The 22,426-nt window shown below is 43.2% G+C and overlaps 1 protein-coding gene across 2 annotated transcripts; it reads right to left on the bottom strand.

The window, feature by feature from the left end:
* Positions 1-808: 808 nt before the first annotated feature.
* Positions 809-21,698, bottom strand: AKAP10 (A-kinase anchoring protein 10). 2 transcript variants are annotated; one of them, XM_034068832.1, is made up of 15 exons: positions 21,345-21,698; positions 17,787-17,834; positions 15,333-15,515; positions 14,476-15,030; positions 12,966-13,064; positions 12,438-12,522; positions 11,957-12,080; positions 10,950-11,086; positions 7,811-7,955; positions 6,909-7,082; positions 4,702-4,811; positions 3,785-3,867; positions 3,149-3,201; positions 2,437-2,532; positions 809-1,395 (listed from the first exon to the last, which is right to left on the bottom strand). In XM_034068832.1, the coding sequence occupies exons 1-15, from the start codon at positions 21,520-21,522 to the stop codon at positions 1,390-1,392; spliced, it is 2,076 nt and encodes a 691-aa protein (XP_033924723.1). In that variant the 5' UTR covers positions 21,523-21,698; the 3' UTR covers positions 809-1,389. The 2 variants fall into 2 exon arrangements, with proteins under 2 accessions (XP_033924723.1, XP_033924724.1); XM_034068833.1 differs by having other exon boundaries at positions 15,333-15,509.
* Between the last annotated feature and the right edge of the window lie 728 nt (positions 21,699-22,426).

Below are 22,426 nucleotides of genomic sequence, written 5' to 3'. Positions count from 1 at the left end.
ACAAATTTTAATATTTATATATTTTAAATCAAAACACAATTAAATAGAGTATGTTTTCAGTACATGAATACTTGGGCATGAGAGAAATAAGAAGTGGTACATAGTACCAAATACCTATACACAGCCTTTTTTTGTTTTGCTTTTTTATAGACAATACAATGTGGCTCTAGACAATCAAATATTGCAACAGAGTAACACTTGCTCATCAATCAAGATATTCTGAATATTGGAGATGATTCGAGTTCTTTGCAAAGTGATTTTTTTGCACAAATTTAAGGAAAAAAAAGCAATCATAAAGAGTAAAACCCAAAACAGAAGCGTTGGACACTAAAAATGCAGTAGTAACGGAACGGTGAGACACTGAGTACTTCTGATACCCTGCAAAAATCAAGTAATTGGAACAAATAATGGAGGTGCTGTGTAACACAGTGGCTTTTTTAATTAAACTAAAGGTTTTGCAAGACAGGAAAGAAGGGCAGGTCTTTAGAAACTGTATTTCTTTGTAGACCAAACATCTGGAATTAGATACGGTGTTGGTGGAGAACAGGCTATGGAGAATGGCAGCAATTACTTTTTTTTCCCTTGGTTGTGGGATGGAGAGGAAAGGAAATGGAGCATTCTACAGGGCACAACCCTGCCTTCAGAGCCGTGGCTCAGGAGCAGAAGCTGCACAAACGCAAGATGAGCTTTTGTGTCTGCTCCGTGTCAGAAGCAGGGGATTTGTGTATGCAGATGTAAGAGCTCGACAAGGAAGAGTTACACTGTTCAGGCTTTGCTCCCGATCCTTCTACACTGCCTTCAAAGTTAATGTAGTTATGAAGTAAAACACATTTATTTTACAGTTGAATATGCATCTATTTCAAGTAAGGAAAAATAAAACTTAGAACTTTTTAGGTCATTCACTGCCAATGAATTCACTGTTTCAGCTTCACTTCTCCAGGGGCCAATGTCAGGGATGCTCCCCTGGCCTTCTCAATTATGTGTTTAAAAATTACAAGTAGTAGAACTAGAAACTACGGCAAAACCTTCCCCTTTGTTGTGGCTTGTGTCCCATTCCAGATAATTTGCTTAAAAGTCTTTTTGAGAGAGGGTCAGTGTTTGTGAAGTTGATCACAGTTCCTCAGTGCCACATTCATAAACTGCATCTTCATCTCTAAACCCCATCATTATCGTGAATGCCACATACAACAGGAAAAAGTGTTTCTTCACGCTCTACGGTGGAGGTACAGGATTGCTTCTTTTTAATTCTTCCTTCTAGATGAGGGAGATTTCAACGGTTGGAGTAGCAGTGCTTTGTTCTTATTGGCTGTGTTAAAGAATCCACCAAAAGGGAAAGTTCACTCACTCTCAAAGTGGAAAAACAGATTTCCTGTTCTGGTGTTTCTAAAATCATAGCTGGAAAAGGAAACACAAGATTAGAGTTCATTTTACCCTAAAATATACAAGGCAGTTGCTACATAGAAAGACATTTTGTGTTTAAAAATGAAGTCACATATGCTTGAGAGTCTGGGAGATGAAAAAACCCAACTAGTCCCACAGCTCAATCCACCTTCTGATTACAGCAACCATGCTTAGTTAACTGAATCCAGAGCATCTGCAGTCACTTGGTATTTCTAAACTCTGTGCTGAGTGACCCTTCCATCTGGCCAGACTCGAACTACATCATTTGCAGCCCCACTACTAATGAAATCATTATATAAAAGTCATTTAAATGTAACTGCTCTATTAAAAAGTCACACAGTGTAAGTATGGATCGATCCATTTGGATAACTGGGGTTTGGCACATGGTTACTTGCAGTAATTAAAAATAGAGCAAGTTAACTTTTAACAAGTCAGCTGCCTGAAAGCCAGAGTTCCTGGGTGTTAACCTGGCAAACTCCTGCCATTCCATTGCATCAGAACTGTGAGGTTTTTTAAACAGAGAACACATGGACTTGTGCAGTCACTGAACACCAATACACAACATCAAATCATCAGCCTATGGACAGGGCTGCCAGGTCTCTTTTAAGGTGTAGACACAGTAAATCAGTGCACCCAACAAAGCAACTTTCCAGCTGTTGAGTTTTACTGACACTTTAGGCAGATACACTAATATCCATCAACATGAAAAAGCAAGTGTGAACTCAAATAAGGAATTACAGTATTGACCCTGGACTACAAATCGCCCTTTTAACTACTAAGGCAGTCTGTAAGGATGCAAGATGAAGACAGTCAATTTTACTGCTTGCACATGAGAACCACTAGATGCGTGTTAAGAAATCTCTACATCATACGTAGGCTGAAACACTCCCAACCTTTATTTTTTCATATCATGCCATGCCAGTTTGAACATTTCCCAGCGTGGGTTTCAGATGCTCTCGGAAGGCAAGAGCTCTCCTCCTCCCACAGTCTGGCTTAAGGCAGATACAGGCAGCAGCAGCCTCTCCACCCCCTTACCTTCGTAACCTTCTCCGAAGGCTGTTCACATTGTGCCTGCTGCATAACATCATTGACTATCATCTTCGCTATCCTCCAAGCCATCTCTTCTTGAGCCTGCCACAGAAAAAACACCCAAAACACAGATAGCTTCAAGTTCTTGGAATAAAAATACAGCCCTCAGTATAACTTGCAGGCTCAACTCCAGAGAAGTAGTCAACCTTCACAATGCAGTGACCTGTAGCAAACGTATCCTCCCTTGATGGAAATGCTCCTGCTTTCCAAGTATGCCATTAACTTCAATTATTGTATTTATATCCTGATGCAATTTCCAAGAGACTTATTGAAGTTTTTAGATTTATCTGTTGGGGACTTGCCCAAGCCCCTTCAAGGGGGGAAAATGCAGCCTGCAATGGTAACTTCATAGTACAGAACAAAGGCCAACAGCACCTCCACTCCTAAATGTGTATATGTATTATCACCATAACAAGAAACCCCTTGACTGCAAGCAGTTAACCATTATACTAAAATAAACCAGCAATCACCGGCAAAAATCAAAGTAGTCTCACATATGCACACAAATAAATTATATTTAGCACATAGTGTCTGACAGTTCTTGTTGGTGCATCAGAAAGATACTCAGAGAAACAGCCAGGACTAAGAACTTCAATACTTTATTTCCCTAATCTACACTGTGAAGTAAGTCACCAGGACAACATAAAAGAGGACGTACCTCATCTGTGTTTCCCTGAACCCATTTCTTCATCGCTTGTGAAAACATGGACCCTAGTTGAGATAAACAGCAAGCAAGGTACATTAGCAAAGTCTGTGGCATAGCTCTATAAAAGCTAATTGCTTCATTTCATTCTAAGGAGTTTGCACTGCTGGCATTAGAGAACATGGAAGAGCTGCATGGAAGACAAGGGATTACGTGGAGCCATGGTTCATGAGACATTGAGCCTGAACCATTCCTCTTTTACCAGAGCTGACAAGCAGCACTAACAGCAGATCCCAAACTGGGTGGGAAGCATGCGGAGAGCTGAAGTTCTTTTTCATCTCAAGACCCAATCTTTGAAGACTTGATCACCCCCTCAGCTGCTCGCAGCTTTCATCCCTGCCAGGTTCCATCAACAGCTCCAACTCCCACAGGCTGCTCAGACTCCCAGGAGTCCAGCTGGACCAGAAAAGCAGAATTTGGATAGGAAACTGGGCCAGAGATGGGTTTTGCCTCAGTACAGGACAGTCTCCATCTCTATTTGGCTTAAAAGAGATCTGGAAAGAGTCAAGAGTCTTGCTTATCTTGACTGCAGTAAGGAAGAGAACAGTTCTTCAGATGTTTACAAACATGGACATGAAGAGGAAAGCAAACCTTTTGATTTTTTGACATCAGGCTCTGGTTCAGATTCTCTGATAAACTGTCCCAGGTCACTGACTCGTCCAAATGTCATCTTCCTGAAGGGAGGATGAGTAAACGCATTATGGAAAGCTAGCAGTCAAGAAAACAAAAAAGCTACCACGATAAAGACTCCAGTGTCAGAAGACCAGTGTTTCACCAGTTACCACCTCTGCCACCCAGTATACTGAAATGAATATACTGGGAAAAATCTCCAGCTCTTCTCATGTGTCTGAATTTAAAGCGTATCTTAACAACTCTTGTAGACAGTAGAAGCAGGCAAATGTTTCAATGACTCAACCATGAGGTATCAACAGGCAGTGCTAGCAAGTGCTCTACACTATCACAAAAACATGTCATTAGGGAGAAACTAGTTTACCATTCCCAAAAGGACAGGAGACTGTGCAACAGAAAAGGTAGCTATAGAAACAAAGAATTTCTGTATGGGATACACAGAGCAGAAGAGCTTTACAATAAAAAGTAACTCAAGAAACAGAAAAATAGCTGTGCAATCTGCTAATGAATTGAAGTATAAGCCCTTCTGTGCCATGGGGGGAGGAAGAAATCAAAGCTGCACATTACAGTACCAAAGGAACCTGAGCTTATTCTTTTCTGTTCCTTCCCCTGATTGGAACTACAGAGCTTGGAGTCAAAAGAGCAGTAATAGCCAGTAGAAAGAGAAAATACAATTGGAAATATTTTTCTGGCTGCCATTCTGGTCATAGAAACATTCACCATGACACTGGTGTTAAATCACATAAATGTACTCTCAAATATTAAGACATGTATTAAGATGACACATCTTGCATTTACACATGCATGCAGGAGGACACAGCAAAAATGAAACAGAGATGAAACATAACTAGGAACAAAATACACAGAATGAACCTTACCCTGCGTATGTTCGCTGATACAAAGATTCAGGATCCAGACTTGCAGCATCTACAATTATTGCTTCATCAAAATTTTTCAGGATTTTAACATTAGCCTTTTTGACATTGGACTACAAATAAAAATTCTGAGTATTAGAGCCCAATGAAGACAACTAACAGCTTCCTACCAAAACTGCATTTTTAGTGCTTTTACTCTTAAGATAAATCTCCATAAATCTCTAAGCAAGCATAAAAGAATTAGCATTTACACAATGATGAATTCCTAATGCAGCATGACACTTTTAAACAGAGGATGATAAAGGTAAAAGAATAGAGGCAAAGACATAATGTAGAGGTCAGCATACATATGAGGACTGCTCTAAGCACTATCAACTCAACAGATCTGTGTGCACATGCAAATTATTTGTTTGTGAGTACACAGGACTGAGCTACCTCAAAGGCTGCAGCAGCTTCACTCATCCCTCTCATGCACTTGGCTAAGCAATTCCCAAACACACTACACTTCCCCCATACAGAGAGAACAAACATTTATCTTTTAGCCCATCATATTTATACAGGATTATGAAAAAACCCAAGGAAACATTAGAGCAACAGTAGGGAGAGCATGAATGTACAGCAATCTACTAGCACCCTCACACAGAACAGAAATGTTTATGGCAGCTGCTTTGCAAACTCCTTCCCTGCTGCTCTGTCAGTGCTGTTCTTTATGCAAAATTATGCAGAGACCCAGAGATTCTCCTGCTCAGATAAGTAGGAATGTGCACCACAAAAGGCAGCACTTCATTTCCTGAACTGTCCAAGCAAGCCAATTACCAGCAGTTTCTCTCCTGTAGACTACCAAGCAGCAGGATATTCCAAGAACTAAGATTTTACTCCCTGCTTTGCAACTACGGGGGAATATTCTGTCCATGCAAATTAGGAGGTTTAAAAATGTTAAAAGCAGGTAGTACAGCTTCAGAGTTGCTTGATACATGGATCCTCAATAATGTTGGTCTAGATACTGGATTTAAAACCCATGGTTGCACTGCAGCATTCAATAAAAGCAATTCAGCAGAAGCAGTTCTTGCTTAGCTTTTGTGCTCTCAGCTGGGCTTGCAGTTTGCAAGCTGACCTGGTTACAGATAAGCTAGAATCTCTTTATCCTCTCCTCTTTCACATCTGAATTAAACAAAGCTACAAGTTTTGGAACAGCCAACTCCTGGTTAAAAACATATCTCTGGTGTTAGTGGGATGGTTTCAGAGTGGAACAGGCTCCACTGCCTGTTTCTGAGGCTAAGCCCACACACGAACACAGCTCTCAAAGCAGCACCAAAGACAATAAAAAGATGCTGACCCACAACCAGGGCACTATGCAATATATATGGTGGACATTTCTCAATGACTCTGCGAGGATAACAGAGCCAAAGGAGCCCAGTCACATCCTTGTTTCCACACAGTACAACAAAGAAGCAGCAGCCACCAGAAAGCTCCAATCATGCTTAGCAAATGCCTTACCCAGCAAAAGACTTTTTAATGCCCCTTTTTTATGCTTTACATCAAGCTATATACATGCAAACAAAATTCAGGTATCACCCTCAGCTCAGAGCAAATTGGGGGTAACACAGTGAAGTGTCAGCGTCAGCTCTCTTTTGGGAAGGTCAGGGGTCTGGCCTTCTATCAGACCAGCTTGAGGGTAACAACAGGGAAAAGTCCACTGAGGCCAAACTAGCGAGCACCACTGGTCAGATATTAACTGTCATGGCTCTGTGTTTGAGTAGATAAATGCCTTAAGCCTTAAACTGAGCACACACAACTTGCATATTTTTGTTTAAATTCTACAGCATATTCACAAGTGTCAATGCCTGAAGTTATAACTACAGTAATAATCAAAATATGGTGCTTCTAATAAAAAGTGTTCTTAAATGTTATGGCACTATGGAACAGTCTTCAGTGAATGTTAACAGCTTAATAAAAAGATACATTTGATGCAAAGAACTAAAAGCAGCACAAGGCTCTGGGTGCATAAATAGATCATCTTCCACAACAATACTGTCTGAACTTAGCAGCACATAGACGAAACACATCCTAATAACACAGACTGTAATTTTCAAGTGGCATGGGAAGCTTCAAATTACAAGGTGTTTCTTTACAGTGTCTGAACTTTGATATTGATACAGAAAAGTGACTACAGCATTTCCCATAACAAAAACAAACCAAGAATCTCATACCTGGGAGGCAGAACCATCTGGGCCCCCTATGGAATCGCTATCAGGAGAGCTACTGGGGCCATGAATACTCAGTGCAATATTCCCTCCTGGAAATTCATCTCCTCGTACTGAATGGATGAGATCATTCAAGTATTTGTAGTAAAGGTTGCTGGACAAGAAACCAGGTAAAAAAACCTGAGAGACAGAAGGAGTTCTCTTTAATCAAGGCTGGTCTACACAATTACAGCAGATCGATTGCACAACAGAAGGGACACACAAACATCTCAGCCCTCATGTACCTGGTACACAAGTAGAAGTGCCTACACATGGAATTATTCCAGATTAGCAAGAGCATTGCTTTGAATCTGAATCCTACTGCAAGCTGAACAAAACCAACCACGTATCAACCAAATCCTCCAGTAACTGGAACTGAAGTTCGGATTTTCTGATTTCTTCTAGGAAAGCTTGACAACCCAACAGGGTTACAGGTATTTTGCTATGCTGATCAAAATTCATCTGCAGCTCTACAATCAAATCATTAATCTCTAGTATCCAGGTATACCAGAGTTCACTATTAGCCACACCACTGCTGTTAGACTTGCAACCAACTGCTACCAGCAGGAAGGACAATTTTCTAAAGATATAGCTCTTGACAGCACTTCACATGGAAGGAAATTCTGTTATTTCCATTAAAAAGCAGAATCACCCAAGACAAACACTTCACAGAGAATTAACAGAAACCAGTGTGTCTTATCTTTTCAAAACAGTCTAGCAAGTTTTCCTAAAGCTGCTGGATCATCCAGGTAAACAGGAAGTCAGGAAAAGAACAGGACAAATCAGAGATGCTGAAGGGGACACCTGACTCACTACAGAATCTCCACATCATCTGCGCTGTCAGCACCGTTCTGAAGAAGGTATCTCACCGTCTCCATGGTGGTCCACGCCTGCCGTAAGGGAGTCGTGAAACAGTTTGGGAGAGGACCACCTTCCCTGCAGATGTTGGATTCGATCTCTAACCTCACCGAGTCATCAAACCCCAGAGGATGTGTGGCTTGAAGGGAGAAGTACCTGCAGCCCCAGGTGGGGGGAAAAACAACACAAAAGGAGTTGCAAAACTTTGCAGGAGGTCAGCACCCACCCGCTCCACCCAAGACCAGCCGTCATGCTGCAGCCACTAGATGGAGCTGGCATCGAGAAAGTACATAGAGCTGATGCTGCTCACTACAGGAGAGGAGAATCCATAATCCACAGAAACATTTTTGATAAAGCCTTGTCCTGAAGATACAGATAAAAGAAACAGAGCATCAAGTAACTCCTGAAGAGAAGAATCTTACACACAGAGCTTTGTAGCAGAGAAGCAAGAAACACCCAGAACTCTGAAGCAGCATTTGCTCTACTAATCACAACACTGAAACCAAGTTAATGGATGGAGTAGAGGGATGACTGATGAAAATCAGACTGAACCGTTTGCTTCCTCTCCAATTATTATTTCCTAGCAGAGTAGTAACCTAAGGAGTTTGTGAAATGAGTCTCACACTTAACCTTAAGAACAAACTTTTTCTGGAAGCAGTTTTGCTGGCTGTCTTCCAGTTGCATCATTACTAAAGTGCAGCACAAACAAAAAAAAAGGGGAAGAGTTACACCACCGAAAGTCTGATATTTAAAAGGGATCTGGTCTCTTCCTTAACAAAAGGAAGGTATTTCAAAATACTAAGAACAAGCAGTATGTGGCTTCTAATATGGGTGCTAACAGTTCCTAGTTTAAATGGGTAACAGTATCTGGACCTTAAGGTTTTTCTACAGTGATGCATCTGCTATTAGGTTTCAATCCTTCACATTTTCAAATGGCAACCAATTGGCTTTGATATTTTCACAACCACACATAAATCCAAGCAAACAAGTCCTGAAAACTGGATTATGGAAGAAGGGGCTGGCCACTTGGGAGGAATATAGGACAGTTGTTAGAGGATGTAGAGAGGCAATTAGGACAGCTAAGGCCTCCTTGGAACTTAATCTTGCTAGTCAGGTTAAGGACAATAGAAAGGGCTTCTTCAAATACATAGCGAATAAAACTAACACAAGAGGCAATATAGGCCCACTGCTGAACGAGCTGGGTGCCCTGGAGACAGAGGATATAAAGAAGGCAGAGGTGCTGAATGCTTTCTTTGCCTCTGTCTTTACTCCTGCAAACTCTCCCTGGGGGCCCCAGATTCCTATAGCCCCAGAAGGAGTCAGGACAAAGGAGGAGTTTGCTTTGGTAGATGAGGATTGGGTTAGGGATCAGCTATGCAATCTGGACATCTATAAATTGATGGGTCCGGCTGGAATGCACCCACAAGTGCTGAGGGAGCTGGCAGAGGTCATTGCTAGGCCACTCTCCATCATCTTTAAGTCATGGGAAATGGGAGAGGTGCCTGAGGATTGGAAGATGGCAAATGTCACACCAGTCTATAAGAAGGGCAAGAAGGAGGACCTGGGTAATTATAGACCGGTCAGCCTTACCTCCATCCCTGGAAAGGTGATGGAACAACTTATTCTTGACGCCATCTCTAGACATACCAAGGATGAGGGGGTCATTACGAACAGCCAACATGGTTTTATGAGGGGGAAGTCATGTTTGACCAATCTTATAGCCTTCTATGAGGAAGTGACTAGGTGGAGGGATGATGGTAGAGCGGTAGATGTGGTTTTTCTTGTTTTCAGTAAGGCATTTGATACTATCTCCCACAGCATCCTGATAGATAAGCTAAGGAAGTGTGGGCTTGATGATCAGGTAGGGAGGTGGATCAAGAACTGGTTGAAAGGAAGAAGGCAGAGTTGTGGTCAATGGCACAGAATCCAGCTACAGGTCTGTGACCAGTGGAGTCCCTCAGGGGTCGGTGCTGGGACCAGTACTGTTTAATATTTTCATCAAGGACCTGGATGAGGGAACCGAGTGTACCCTCAGCAAGTTCACTGATGACACTGAACTGGGAGGAGGGGCTGACACACCAGAAGGCTGTGCTGCCATTGAGTGAGACCTGGACAGGCTGGAGAGTTGGGCAGGGAGAAACTTGATGAAATTCAACAAGGGCAAGTGTAGAGTCTTGCATCTGGGGAAGAACAACCCCATGTACCAGTACAGGTTGGGGGTTGACCTGCTGGAAATAGTGAAGGGGAAAGGGACCTGGGGGTCCTGGTGGACAGGAGGATGCCCATGAGGCAGCAATGTGCCCTTGTGGCCAAGAAGGCAAATGGCATCCTAGGCTGCATTAGAAAGGGTGTGGTTAGTAGGGCAAGAGAGGTTCTCCTCCCCCTCTACTCTGCCTTGGTGAGGCCGCATCTGGAATATTGCGTCCAGTTCTGGGCCCCTCAGTTCAGGAAGGACAGGGAATTGCTTGAAAGAGTCCAGCACAGAGCCACAAAGATGATGAAGGGAGTGGAACACCTCCCTTATGAGGAGAGGCTGAGGGAGCTGGGTCTCTTTTAGCTTGGAGGAGACTGAGGGGTGACCTCATCAGTGCTTACAAATATGTAAAGGGTGGGTGTCAGGATGATGGAGCTAGCCTTCTTTCAGTGATATCCAGTGACAGGAGAAGGGGCAATGGGTGTAAACTGGAGCATAGGAGGTTCCATGTGAACATCAGGAAGAACTTCTTTACTGTGAGAGTGACAGAGCACTGGAACAGGTTGCCCAGGGGGGTTGTGGAGTCTCCTATGTTGGAGACATTCAAGGCCCGCCTGGACAAGTTCCTGTGTGATGTACTCTAGGTTACCCTGCTCTTGCAGGGGGGTTGGACTAGATGATCTCTTGAGGTCCTTTCCAACCCTTGGGATTCTGTGATTCCATGAACTGGGTTTAAGAATGGAATCCTTGTAAGGACTCTCTTCATGTACACAGAAAAGTTTTAAAAGCTCTTGTGCGTACACCCAAAGGTCACCTTACTAAAATGCCTTTCAGCATCACAGCACAAAACTGCAGTGATGGTCTGAAAATGGAAAGTTCCTTTTGTACAGTGCAACACAAAAACACAAGCACAAAATAAAGAGCTTCCGAAACAAGTAACTGTTGAACTCCCTCACTTGTCATATAAAATCATGGCATCATTCTGTGCTTCTTGCCCATCATACTGGCCTTTTTTGGCAGCAAGTTGAGACTGGAAGTTATCTGCTGCCAACCAGAACTGCAGTACGTTAACTGCATCTTCCTTCTCCATGTACTGGAAGAGAAATTAAAAAAGAGGAAAGATTAGGTAAATTCTACCAGGTAAATTCTACCAAGAAACTTCCAATAAGCACAGACAAACCTGCTCCTTCCCATGAAAAATGAGGATAGTCCAAATATTAATGATGCAAAATTGTCACCAGGGCATATAAACATTCTGAACTCTTAGATACAGCGCTGCAGACAGATTTAGCTTGTTTAAAAAGAAAACAACTTGGGACCTTTCTGTTCTGTACCGATTTTCACATGCAGTTTCCAACGATTCCTTATTTGTATCATACTAAAGACAGAGGGGAGGCTATGTTCATGATATGCTCAGCTTACACTGAACTCAGCACACTGTCTCAGCTCTCCAGCTTGCTGCTTGAAACTACACTTGCTTGTCAGACTATGAGGACAAATATTTTACAACTAACAGATGATTCCCTAAAGATAAAGGGCCTCACAACTGTAAAATCATACATTTAACCTACAGCTTTCCAGCCTGGTATCCTCTCTATGTAGAGCTAGTGAATTATTTATCTGGAAGAATGCTTAAGGCTTTCAAAGTTGCTATTTCATTTGGCAAGATAAAGACAAGCAATGGCAAGGCTTCTACAAAGCAGAGACCCTTAGAAGTACTCACTAACTGGAGAGGACATGCACAATTACTTATTCTGCAATCCAGTGTACAGGTTTGAACATTTGAGAGAGCTCTACATGTATTAAATGGTTTCCTCTCCACATTTTCTCCCTAATAAAGTACATCTCATAGTTTTTATTATATTTCAGGTGTCTTTATTAAAGCCACCACAGAATGAATAAAGCTTTTTTTCCCATTTGATAGGAAAGAATGAAAAAGGCAAACTCAAAACCTGGCACTCACCTCAGAGAAATAGAAGAGAGCTGATTCACAGAAAAGTATGTCAGCCAGATAAACAGTCCCACTAGTCAGCACCTCAATCTGGTATTTACAGAAATGATGACTTCGCAAAAACTCACTAAAGTGCCTGTACACAGACAACAACAGTCTGTTATTAAGGGTCAGCAGCATTCAAGGCACCTCATGAACCTATTAGTTCTTGCCCCCGAAGTATTATACTTTCAGTAGGATAAAAGCAGAACAAAGAAGGAAAGGTGCAGGTTTACAAATGACACTAGGACAATACAAAGAATGCAACAGCATGCACATACAGCTTCAGCAAGTGACGACAATGGATTTGGAGGGAGAAATCCAAGCAATTTCAAATGCAGAAGAATGCACAAAAAAGTGATTTTATGGTAATGCCTTCATAAATGTTTTTAATGGAACCACCTTTTGCATAAGGACAACAGGAATGTGAAGCCAAACCATGCAAAGCACTTACTCTTGTTCCATTGCATTAAACACTATTGACTGTGCTGTAACAAAGCAGTTGGGATCCACTTGTCCATCTTCCCCACAAATCTTTGCTGCAAAGAAAGACCAGGTTAAAATTAACACCCATCTGGCTGATAGAGCTGGAAAACACAAGTGGTGACCAGTTAATGAAAAACTGCAGTTCAGATCCACTTGAATCAGCTGGTTCTGACTGTGCAAAGAGCTTTTGAGGTACTGCAGGTAGCTGAATGATAATATTACAGCTAAAATGCTTATTTGAGATTGAAATCGGGATCCCCTCCACAATTATCAGGAACTCTTTCACTAATTTAAGCAAAGACTCTGAAAGTTCTTCTGGGGATACTGCACAGCAGTACTGAAAGGTCAGATCCACTGATACTCATCATGTGATCCATCTCTCACAACTGACTTCAACAGTCACAAAAATAAGAAATACGAGTGTGTGTGGTATTAAAGATACATGTTTACAGGGAAGGAGGAAACTCAGAAATGAGTAGGCAGCATACATTCTTACCAACTATGTCATTTCTCATTGCTTCTGTTATAGGTATTGGTTTAGCAGCATCTGGAGAAATATATTTGGTAAAAGTACTAACTGCATCCCGTTCTATACCTACAAGGAAGAAATACAGAATCAAACTTGGAATTCCTTGGCACAAGTCTGAAACAAGGAGCAAATAACAAACTTCTGCTCTTGAGAAAAGCAAGTCTAATCACCAGTGACAAGTTCCCTTCCCATGAAGCCCTCAGCCCACTACTCAATACTTTGCTACTGACAAGCTACAGTGGCTGTGTTTTTTCCAGCCAGGCCACAAGCCCAGCATGGACTGACTAGTGAGATGGAATCAAGCAATGCAGCTCTGAACTCCCTGCCACCAGACAAGACAGCATCTCTTCCTCAGCTGCACACCTTAGAGCCAGAAGTAACACCTTTCTGGCAAGAAGTGCAGTGAAGTTCCCAATTTCTAGCCCTCATTACAGAGAATATAATGCCTGCATTAGGAAGCAATTAAAAGGAAAAAAACATCTTCAAATGGGATGCCTCAGAACAAGATACACACTTTACATGTTATGTTTTGAAAGTTGGGACACTGCTCTGAAAGAGAGAAAAAGTCACACTTTGACTGTTCATGTTCCTCAAAAAGCAACCATTACTTCCACATTCTTTTTAGACACCAGAAAGCAGAGGTGCTTTTCATGACTGAAGCATCACTGCATTTGTTTAAGCTGCTCTGGGGCTGAGGATAGGTGTTGTGGCAGTTCATGGTAAATATATGAGAACAGCAAACAGCAAGAGAAAGGGATGCAACACAAAGAAACACATGGGCCAACAAAAGCAACAAATATGAGAAAAGGAGTGTTTCCTTTTTGTCTGGAGACTTGCACAAATGAGGGAAGACTGAGCAGATGCGAAGGAGAGAACCAGGTACTGTGCTGTAGCTTACTGCCAAAAGCAAGTATTTAATTTCACCCTTATTTTTCAGTAGCCTCTGAAGACATGGAATCCAAATGAGAACAGATCAGTTACAAGGAGAAGAATTCTATCAAATCCAAGGACAAAACCAGTATGCTCCACAGAACAATCTCAAGTCTCTTGTAACTATTATGTCATCTTACGTGATACAGGATATTTACCTTCCATGGAAAGTTAATTATCAATTCTCAGCCCCATCATCCAAATTTTCTGCAATTCTTTTATGTTGGGATGGGTGAGGGAACAACGGGACATTGCAAAGTTCATCTTCATTTCTTAAGATTACACACATGGGAACAGAAGTAACCTAAGCTTGTTGAATACATAACGGTTCTGAAGTCTCTTCAGCAGTATATTTATTTTTCAATGACCAGACAAACAATACACAGCTCAAGCTGACCATCAGCTGATACAGCAAGTTAATATTACTGATACACAAAATCCCTGCAACATCACATCATACTTACTAAGCACACAGCCCATCATACAAACCAAGCAGCAGCTCCCCATCTCCCACCTTCTTTAAAGAAATGGGACACATGGCACTTACTTTTCATGAGTTTTCCTGACAAGTCTTTTAGTGCAGAGGAGGGGCTGCTTCTATTTGATACTGAAAGCTTGGAAGATTCTTGCTGATCAGCTGGAAAAGAACAAGTCCCTGCCTCGGATTTTCTTAGACAAAAAACACTGCTATTATCACTATCCTGACCCAAGAGCACGTGGTTCTGGCTGTTGCTAGTTCTGTCGTTCTTGGTCGAAGTCACTGGCTTGGTCCTGAGCAGATGGACTGTGCTAGAATCCTCCAGTCTCTCCTCAAGCAATCCAGTTGGAGAAGACAGTGCAATTTCCTGCTGTTTGGAGGGTGACACTGGCTCTGCCAACGAACTCTGCTTAACTGTGTTCAGGCTATGTGCTCTTATACGGGACCATGTTGTGGAGTGAAAGCTTTCAGCCTCTAACCAAAACTTAACCAAGTGTTCCATTCTGCGCAGTTCCATAAACTGGATAAAATAAGGAAGGGCTACATTGTCCTGCAGAACTTGTTCAAGGGTCTTTGAAAGGCTTGATTTGGTCTCTTGAGCCTGATAATTCAGACACGATCTGCCTAAAGAAAAATACAAAGGGAATGAGTCCATATTGTACTACAGATATGGGTATTCAACGCAAAAATGCCCTACAATGCAAGTGATGAAGAGACAATTCCAACATGATGGTAGTAAACAAAGTAAAGAAACTTCTTAACAAACAAATGCACTGTCCACATTCAAAATTCTTCTAGGGTAACAGCAGTCAATTTCTGCACTACCTAATCTACTTGCCTGAAAACCAAAGGATGGTGAGCATAGCAGTAACCCACAGAGAATAAAAAGAAACACTGCCATTATTATATTGCTGATGAAGTCTTACCTAAGTCTCCAAAATGAGCAGCTTCCATGTGACTTGGCTGCTTCTTCAGGGCAGCTGTCCGACTGCTAGAGAAAGAGTCCATGTTGGCAGAGATGGCATTAATTGCCACATGGCTTGGTCCTGCAGCCTCCAGCAAGGCATGATTTCTAGTGCTTCGTTGAGGGGAATGTACTGGTACTGGAGCTGGAAAGAAGACAGGAATTACTAAAAGACAAGGCTTCCAAGACCACTTCTAAGCAGTTTCCAACACTAAGCACCCCAAGATATGCCAGAGAGTTTGCAAGAGTCAATCTTATTTAAAACCTCATTCTACCACTGTGTGTCATTTTGATCAAGGTGTCATAAGAATAAAGACCACAGAAACAAACAGGTTAAATTATAACAAGAATAAACTCACTTCCAGTAGAACAGTGGTACCCACTCACCTGTATTTTCCTTATTCAGTAGCTAATCAAAAGATGCCAAGTCTAAGTTTACACATGAAGTACTACTCCTGAGTCTTCCGTCTTCCTTGGTAACTGCTATCGTAACAGCTGAATACTTTGTCAACAATTTAGTATGATTACAACATTTTGCAACCCATTTCCATATCTTTTTGAAGGCTAAAACATGTTACAAAATCCTGCAAGTTTTAACAAAATTGTTTTCCAAAAATGTTTGTCTCTTTGACTTTGAGAGAGAGAAAAAAAGCAGTAAGGAAATACCTGATGAAAACCCAGGTTATAAACATTAACCTCCTCTAAGCTGTTTCAGAACACAACTATTTGAGCCCAGAGAACAAATAACTTCCTCACACAAAACCCTGACAGGGAAAAAGCATCAAGTAATTGTTAATTGATGACAAAGCTGAAGAAAACAAACCACATTCACAGCAGTTTCAGAAGCTCTCAGGAAACTGCATTGGATTGAGATGTCATACAAGGACATCTTACACCTCTGACTCAAAAATAAAGCAAGCCAGATGACACGTTATCTCAGCACACTACTTCCTAGCGATGTTTCTTCAAGGTGTCAAGCAACTTGGTTTTGGTGACTTTCATACTTTATTTTTATTCACAATTTTAGGACACATGATGGCAGAAGGTGACAGTTTCACACTCGCACATCATGGCAACAGACCTTAGGAGCAATGGTAAAGGAGAGTTAAAATGTTTAAGTTATAGCAAAGTATTTCTCCAGCTGCAGTGTGTGGCACCAGGTCACTGCTTCCTGCCTCTTACAAAGCCTCTGGTATTTAGTACCAGCAGTAACAGAGAAGACTGCATTTTTCTGAGCCCAAAGGATGGCAGCCAGTTGCATGGCTGCTGGCAGTAACTGGGGAAAGCTTGGTGGTAGCTCCTCAAGGAGAACCAGAGCCACACTTGTAAGAGCTTAGGCTTTTATGAATTAGCTTACAATATAATTCTATGCCATGAACATTTAAGAAAAACTTGTTCCACTTCATCTAAGGATCAAACACCTTTTCCAAACCCTTCAGACAGCACCACATCGCTCACCTAATGTCATACAGCTGGTGGAGGTGCTACCTGCCAAACTGGAAAGATGCTCTCTGTTTGCAGCAGTGTAACACAATAAGTGTTCGTATTTATTGCTATTTTCAAGTTCACCATATTATAGCCTTTTCCTGGGAAACTCTATCAGCTAGTCACCAGAAATTCTAGTTGCACTTAAATAATGGGGTGTGCAACTTGTATGCAACTTATTGTTTCCTATAACTGATCTGAAAGACAGACCACCGAGGTGTAAAAAAGCCTTTAACTTTCTCTTGATACCCAGATACCACACTAACAAATACAGAAGCAGGATTTTGTCTGAGGATATAGAAGTAACAAATGAGATTCACACAAATTACCTCATCTCCTTTCAGTATCACAACAAAAACTGACAGGATAAATAATCTTGTTTTCCCCACAGTTTACAAAATTCCTTCCCATCAAGATGGTATTTTTCTCTCTCCTAGCAGATTTAGCTGCAAGATTTCTGTATCACGTGGAGCAGCATTACAACACCATGATTCAGAACTTCAGCCTCACAAGCTACACCAGTTACACTTAAAACAGACACCGGCAGCCTGTTTTGCAAATCAGACACAGTTAAGCTGCATTTTCACACCTGCAAAGTACACTACATGTGAGCAAGAAACTTCAGAAGTGATTTTGTGTAGCTAAGGAATAACCACTACTTGCCAAGTGATTGAACTGCTTGATGACTTTGAATTACAGCTCATGGAACAGAGCTTAATAACCTTCTGTACTTACAGATTCAGCAATATGATTAGGACACAGCAGTTACTATAAATACTCAGAAACAGAATTCAGGTTTGGGTCTGATTTGGTTTTAATGCATAGGTCACATCTGTGCTCAGTTGTAAAGAAATCATCCCACTGGTTAAAGTGAAAATGGCAGATGACATTTGATATCTGAATTTAGAGACAAAATAAATATTGATCTTACTTTTAATTGCTTTCACATCTGTGGTCTTTTCTTGTTCTTTGCCTTTGACTGTAAAATACAAAGGAAAATGTTAATGCTATTTTGGGTGACTAATGGTATTTACCCGAGAATGGACACAAAATTCCCAACTTCAGCAAGTATCAGAGACAGACAGAACCATCATTTAGTTCAAACTGATCTCTCCTTCAAACCTGCACATCCAGTGACTGACAGAGGCTCTCAAAGCTTCTGTGTTGATTTTCAAACAAAAATCCTTATTCATTAATTAAGTTTAATGAACTGTAGTATGTTACAATTAACACTGAGAAAGGTGCTTACTGCCCATATGATTAAAGCACGGTTACATGTGAGGTTACTTTAATAAACAGCATTAACTGAAAAGTATGGGATAGATGTGCTTTACACACTGCTAATAGTTAATTCTCTCTCAAATACGATTGCTTAAGTATCATCAAACCTAGGGCAAGCAATTGATGGGAAGATAAGAGTTTTAAAAAGTTGTGATGGAAAAGCATTTTGTTAATAATTATTATGTTTTTAAAGGAAGTTCCTAAAGGAAACAGAGGAGGAGATCTGTTTGAAACGAAAATAAAGGAACTGAAGGAGTATAAAACCAGGAAGGCACGAGAAACAAATTAAGCAGTGATATTGAAGAACATGATCTACTTGGGAGATGTTCTCTGCCTGCTCCAGGCTGGGATTGTTACTACAAATAGGTCATCTTTGAACATGCAATTGTGGAGTCCTCCCAAAGGTAACCACAAATCCTAACCCAGCACATCACAATTTACATCACAAAACCCCCAAACCAAAACAACTCTGCCTCTTCCGACCCAGGTATTCTAACTATTTTAAAGGGAAGCTCCAATCTGGTTACATAAATGTCCTGCCCCGAGGTGGCTGCGGCGCTGCCGTACTGCGAGGAGCAGAAACGTTGCAGCTCTGTGAACTGGCAACTCAGCATTTAAGACGTAAGCTTGCAGCCAGCACATTTTCTGACGGAGAGGTTTAAGCATCCCCTGAAAGAGCTGGATCCTTTCAAATCTGAACTCTTGCAGCCAGATGCAGCTGTGAGCAGTGAGAATAACCAGCTTTACATAACTGGGGGGGTGTGTGTGATATGCAGGAGAAAAATGACTGAGAAAATCTGCATGCCTGAAGAAACACTGAGGGACAAATGGGAACGAAGCAACCTCTCTACAGGATTACAAACCTTTCTCCTTCCAAAATGACTCCAGTAGTTGATTCATCAAACCGATGCTATTGGCAATGAATCCCAGGTTTCAAAGGAGTCCTCCATAAGCCTATTTTCAGCTTAAATACATCTGTTCCTTCTCACCAACTATTCAGTTTCTCTCTAATTCCCTACTTATTTCTAGTAACACAAACTCCCCATTCATGTTCTTAACCTCTTCATACACAGGTTTCTTTTGTGCCCACCAGCTTCAAGCAGAACAAAATGAAGTAGTTAACAGTGGAGGACAAAAGAAAACTCCTATACACAACAAGACCAAGCTTTTGAGGGTGAAGTTTCACTAAAGGACTTTCACTTTCCTCAAGAAAACAATGTCACTTGGTGTCTGTGTGATATAAGAGAGAACCGCAGTACTGATGACTGGGAACTAAGAGGTTGTGAGAAGTTTCAGTAGCAAACCCCTCTCACAAAGCAGTAATGCACCAAACCGATGTGAACTGGCCATGTGATGCTGGAGGACTTTAATTCATATCTTTAAATACACAAGAATGAACAAACCTAAGCAGTCCTCACACGTATGTGTGCAAAAACCAGTACAAAACTTCAGCGGTCAGCACGCTGGTTAGACTGTGTTATTGTCAAGATATCCCTACTGAAGGGGCCTGTAGTCAGGCTGTTTCATTGATAACAATTTCATAACCTGCCCTCAAGTGCCAGGCTGCTGATTCAACTGTTATAGTTGAATTTCTCAACCTACCATCCACCCCCAGCCTTCTAGACTTCAATTTTAAGGCCCATGCCAAAAAATAAAACCATTTCCCTCTTATTTTTTTCTACAAGTCAGTAATTTTATGATTTCATCTTTAAAAACTTTAATTTTTACCCAATGTGATATCCTCTTAAACAACAGCAGCTCAACCTAAGAACACTGACACTGTTGTATGGTTTTGGACCACATGTGTTTAGTCTACAGAGCTCTATCATAAGCCTTAATCTGTTGCTTTTCTCCCAGCTGCAATTTAAGATCTTCTCTAAAAGGCAGTATCTAAAATGGAGATTGTACAAAGCAGTATTACTCTATGTACAAGCCAGATGAAAGGTTACTACTCTCCTCAACAGCACCTCTCTTGGGCACTTAGTTCTGCCTGTGATTCTCTGACCCGAGATCCTTTAATCAAAGGAACACAAACAGATACTCAATGAGACATTTCATTTTTGCCAAAGCTTACACTGTTCCTGTGATCACACGTTAGGATGAACATCACTTCTACAATGCCCTTCACCAACAACGCAGAACCTGTTTCTGGAGAGTTTAGAAGCACTATGAAAGTTTTACTCTGCAGCTCATCATTAGTATGTGAAGACCCCCAAAAGGATGATGGCACTTGCAAAGCCTTTGGTGGCCTTCCAGAGCTTCAAATATGAAGAGAAGTTTAATTTCTACCAGGACTACTGTACTAACCTCCACCAAGAATGAAACTTCCAATGCTGCTGCTTTGGCTGAGCAAGCTTCCAGCAGCACATGTCAGTTAAGAAAACACTGACTCAGATAATGTGCTCTTTCCTCCTCTCTTGCAGCCTTAAAACGTACATTTTGGTCTTTAGCAACTGAGAAATGGTTTAGGACAGGGTTGTCTCAGCCACTGCTTCAAGAGCAGCAATTGTATTGCTGGAACTACAGCATCACGAGGTGACAGAACCACTTTCCCAAGGGGCCCTTCCCAAAAGGTGCTCCTTTCAACAAAAAAACACTCAAACTACATGTCTGCAGACTGAAAGCATCCTACACCTCATTGCATCACCAGCTGTAGCACAAGCGCCTTCAACACATTTTGCTCCCAAAGTACATCTCAACTACATCCATTTGTGCCATAGGAATAGGATAAATATTGCAGGAGTCCTGAATTTCAGATCTCTGTTTGTGCTCCATCACATCAACAAACGTGTTCTAAAATAAATGCTCAACGACTCCTCGGGCTTTATGAAGACCTGGGTGTGATGAGGTCCCTTTTTCAACCATGGGTTTCAGCTCGTGCTTTAACAGGCTACTGTTATTTGTACACAACCCTGCACAGCAGCATTGTAAGAGCACTCTGCAAGCATACAGAGAGGCTCAGAATCAGCACGAAGCAAACCCACCACCCCCCATCCGCACCATGCACCGCTCCAGGGCCGCTGAGCTCCATCCCCCCGCAGCAGCAGGGCGCAGAGCCCCGTCCAGCGCCGCCCCGGGGGCACCAGCGCTGCAGCCCTGCGCTTGCCACCGCCCGGGGTCCCTGGGTGAGCCCCGTTTGCAGCCGATCCCCCCCCAACCTCCTCCCCAAACCCCACGGGAGGAGAAGGGCCCCGCCGCCCGCACTGACCGTCGTTTGCGGGGAGGCCGCTCCTCAGGGGCCGAGCTTCCTCTCGGGGCCCGGTCACCGTGGCCGGAGGGGCAGGGCCGGGGCCCACCAGCCGTGCGGGGGACGAGGCCGGCAGCCGCCCCTCAGCCGCAGGCCTCCCAGCCGCCGCGCCTCTACCTTTCCGCCTGAAGAAGGACATGGTGCCGCGGAGGGGGCGAGGCGGCCGCTGGGGAGGGGGAAGGAGGGGAGGGAGGGGGTGAGGGCAGCGAGCCGAGCTCCCTATGAATGAGACTCCTTCCTCCGCCCGCCGCCGCCTCTCCCTCCGCCTCTTCCTCCCGCGGAGCCGCCAGCGGCGGCCATGTTGTCAACAACCGCCCCGCTCCCTCTTCCGGGCAGCCGGCGGCCCGCCGAGCATGCCGGGATGCGGCCGCGGCCCCCTCCTCACTCAACATGGCCGCCCTGGCGTCGGGGCTGCCATTGTGGATGAGGGCAGGAAGCTCTCAGGGGTCCGCAGCAAGGGCGGGGTGTCCATCTTTGATCAGGGCAAGGGGCGGGCTGAAGCGCGGGCAGCCAGCTTGGTTGAGGGCAATGAGGAGGTGTCTCGGGGGCACTTGGGCACGTTCCGCTGGCGGGGGGTGAGGGCCAGCCCGGGGCAGGCGGCAGCGGGAGGGGAGCAGCATGGCAGGGCCGAGGTGCTCTGCAAGGTGAGCCCAAGATGTCCCCTTTGGCCAGAGGGGCTGCAGCAGAGGAGGATGTGTCCTGGAATACACCCTGCCAGCCCTGCCCTCTGTCTGCCTCTGTGCGGGCCTTGCAGTCCCAAGGGCGATGCACCAAGCTGTGGGTCCCTATGCAACGAGGCCCTTGTCCCTGCAGGCAGGAGCTCCACACACGTGGGGTGCGCGGTGGCACTGGCCAGCACGTTCCTGTGGTGCCAGGAATGCGGCCGGGCTTCCTGCAGCGCTGACATCCCATGGCCGGGGATTGGTGCTGTGTAACCTGAAAACCCTGCGGGTCAGGATGTGGGGACACTGCATGGGTGCTGGGAAGCACTGTCTGATAAATCAGTTCCGTCTGAGTCCCGAATGCTGCCACAAAAATCCTCT

The sequence above is a fragment of the Melopsittacus undulatus genome, chromosome 13, assembly GCF_012275295.1.
Source record: "Melopsittacus undulatus isolate bMelUnd1 chromosome 13, bMelUnd1.mat.Z, whole genome shotgun sequence".
NCBI classification, from domain to species: Eukaryota; Metazoa; Chordata; class Aves; order Psittaciformes; family Psittaculidae; genus Melopsittacus; species Melopsittacus undulatus.
Note: the sequence above shows the minus strand (reverse complement) of the source record. Positions and strands in the feature narration are given on the sequence as shown.

Bases quoted from the DNA above. Each gene is read 5' to 3' on its own strand.
- AKAP10 (XM_034068832.1), bottom strand. From the start codon at position 21,522: ATGTCCTTCTTCAGGCGGAAAGGTAGAGGCGCGGCGGCTGGGAGGCCT. The intron at 15,516-17,786 runs GTAAGATCAATA...TCTTCTTTCCAG, and splicing joins AGATGTGAAAGCAATTAAAA to CTCCAGTACCAGTACATTCC. The intron at 2,533-3,148 runs GTACGTCCTCTT...TTTCTGTGGCAG, and splicing joins TTCAGGGAAACACAGATGAG to GCTCAAGAAGAGATGGCTTG.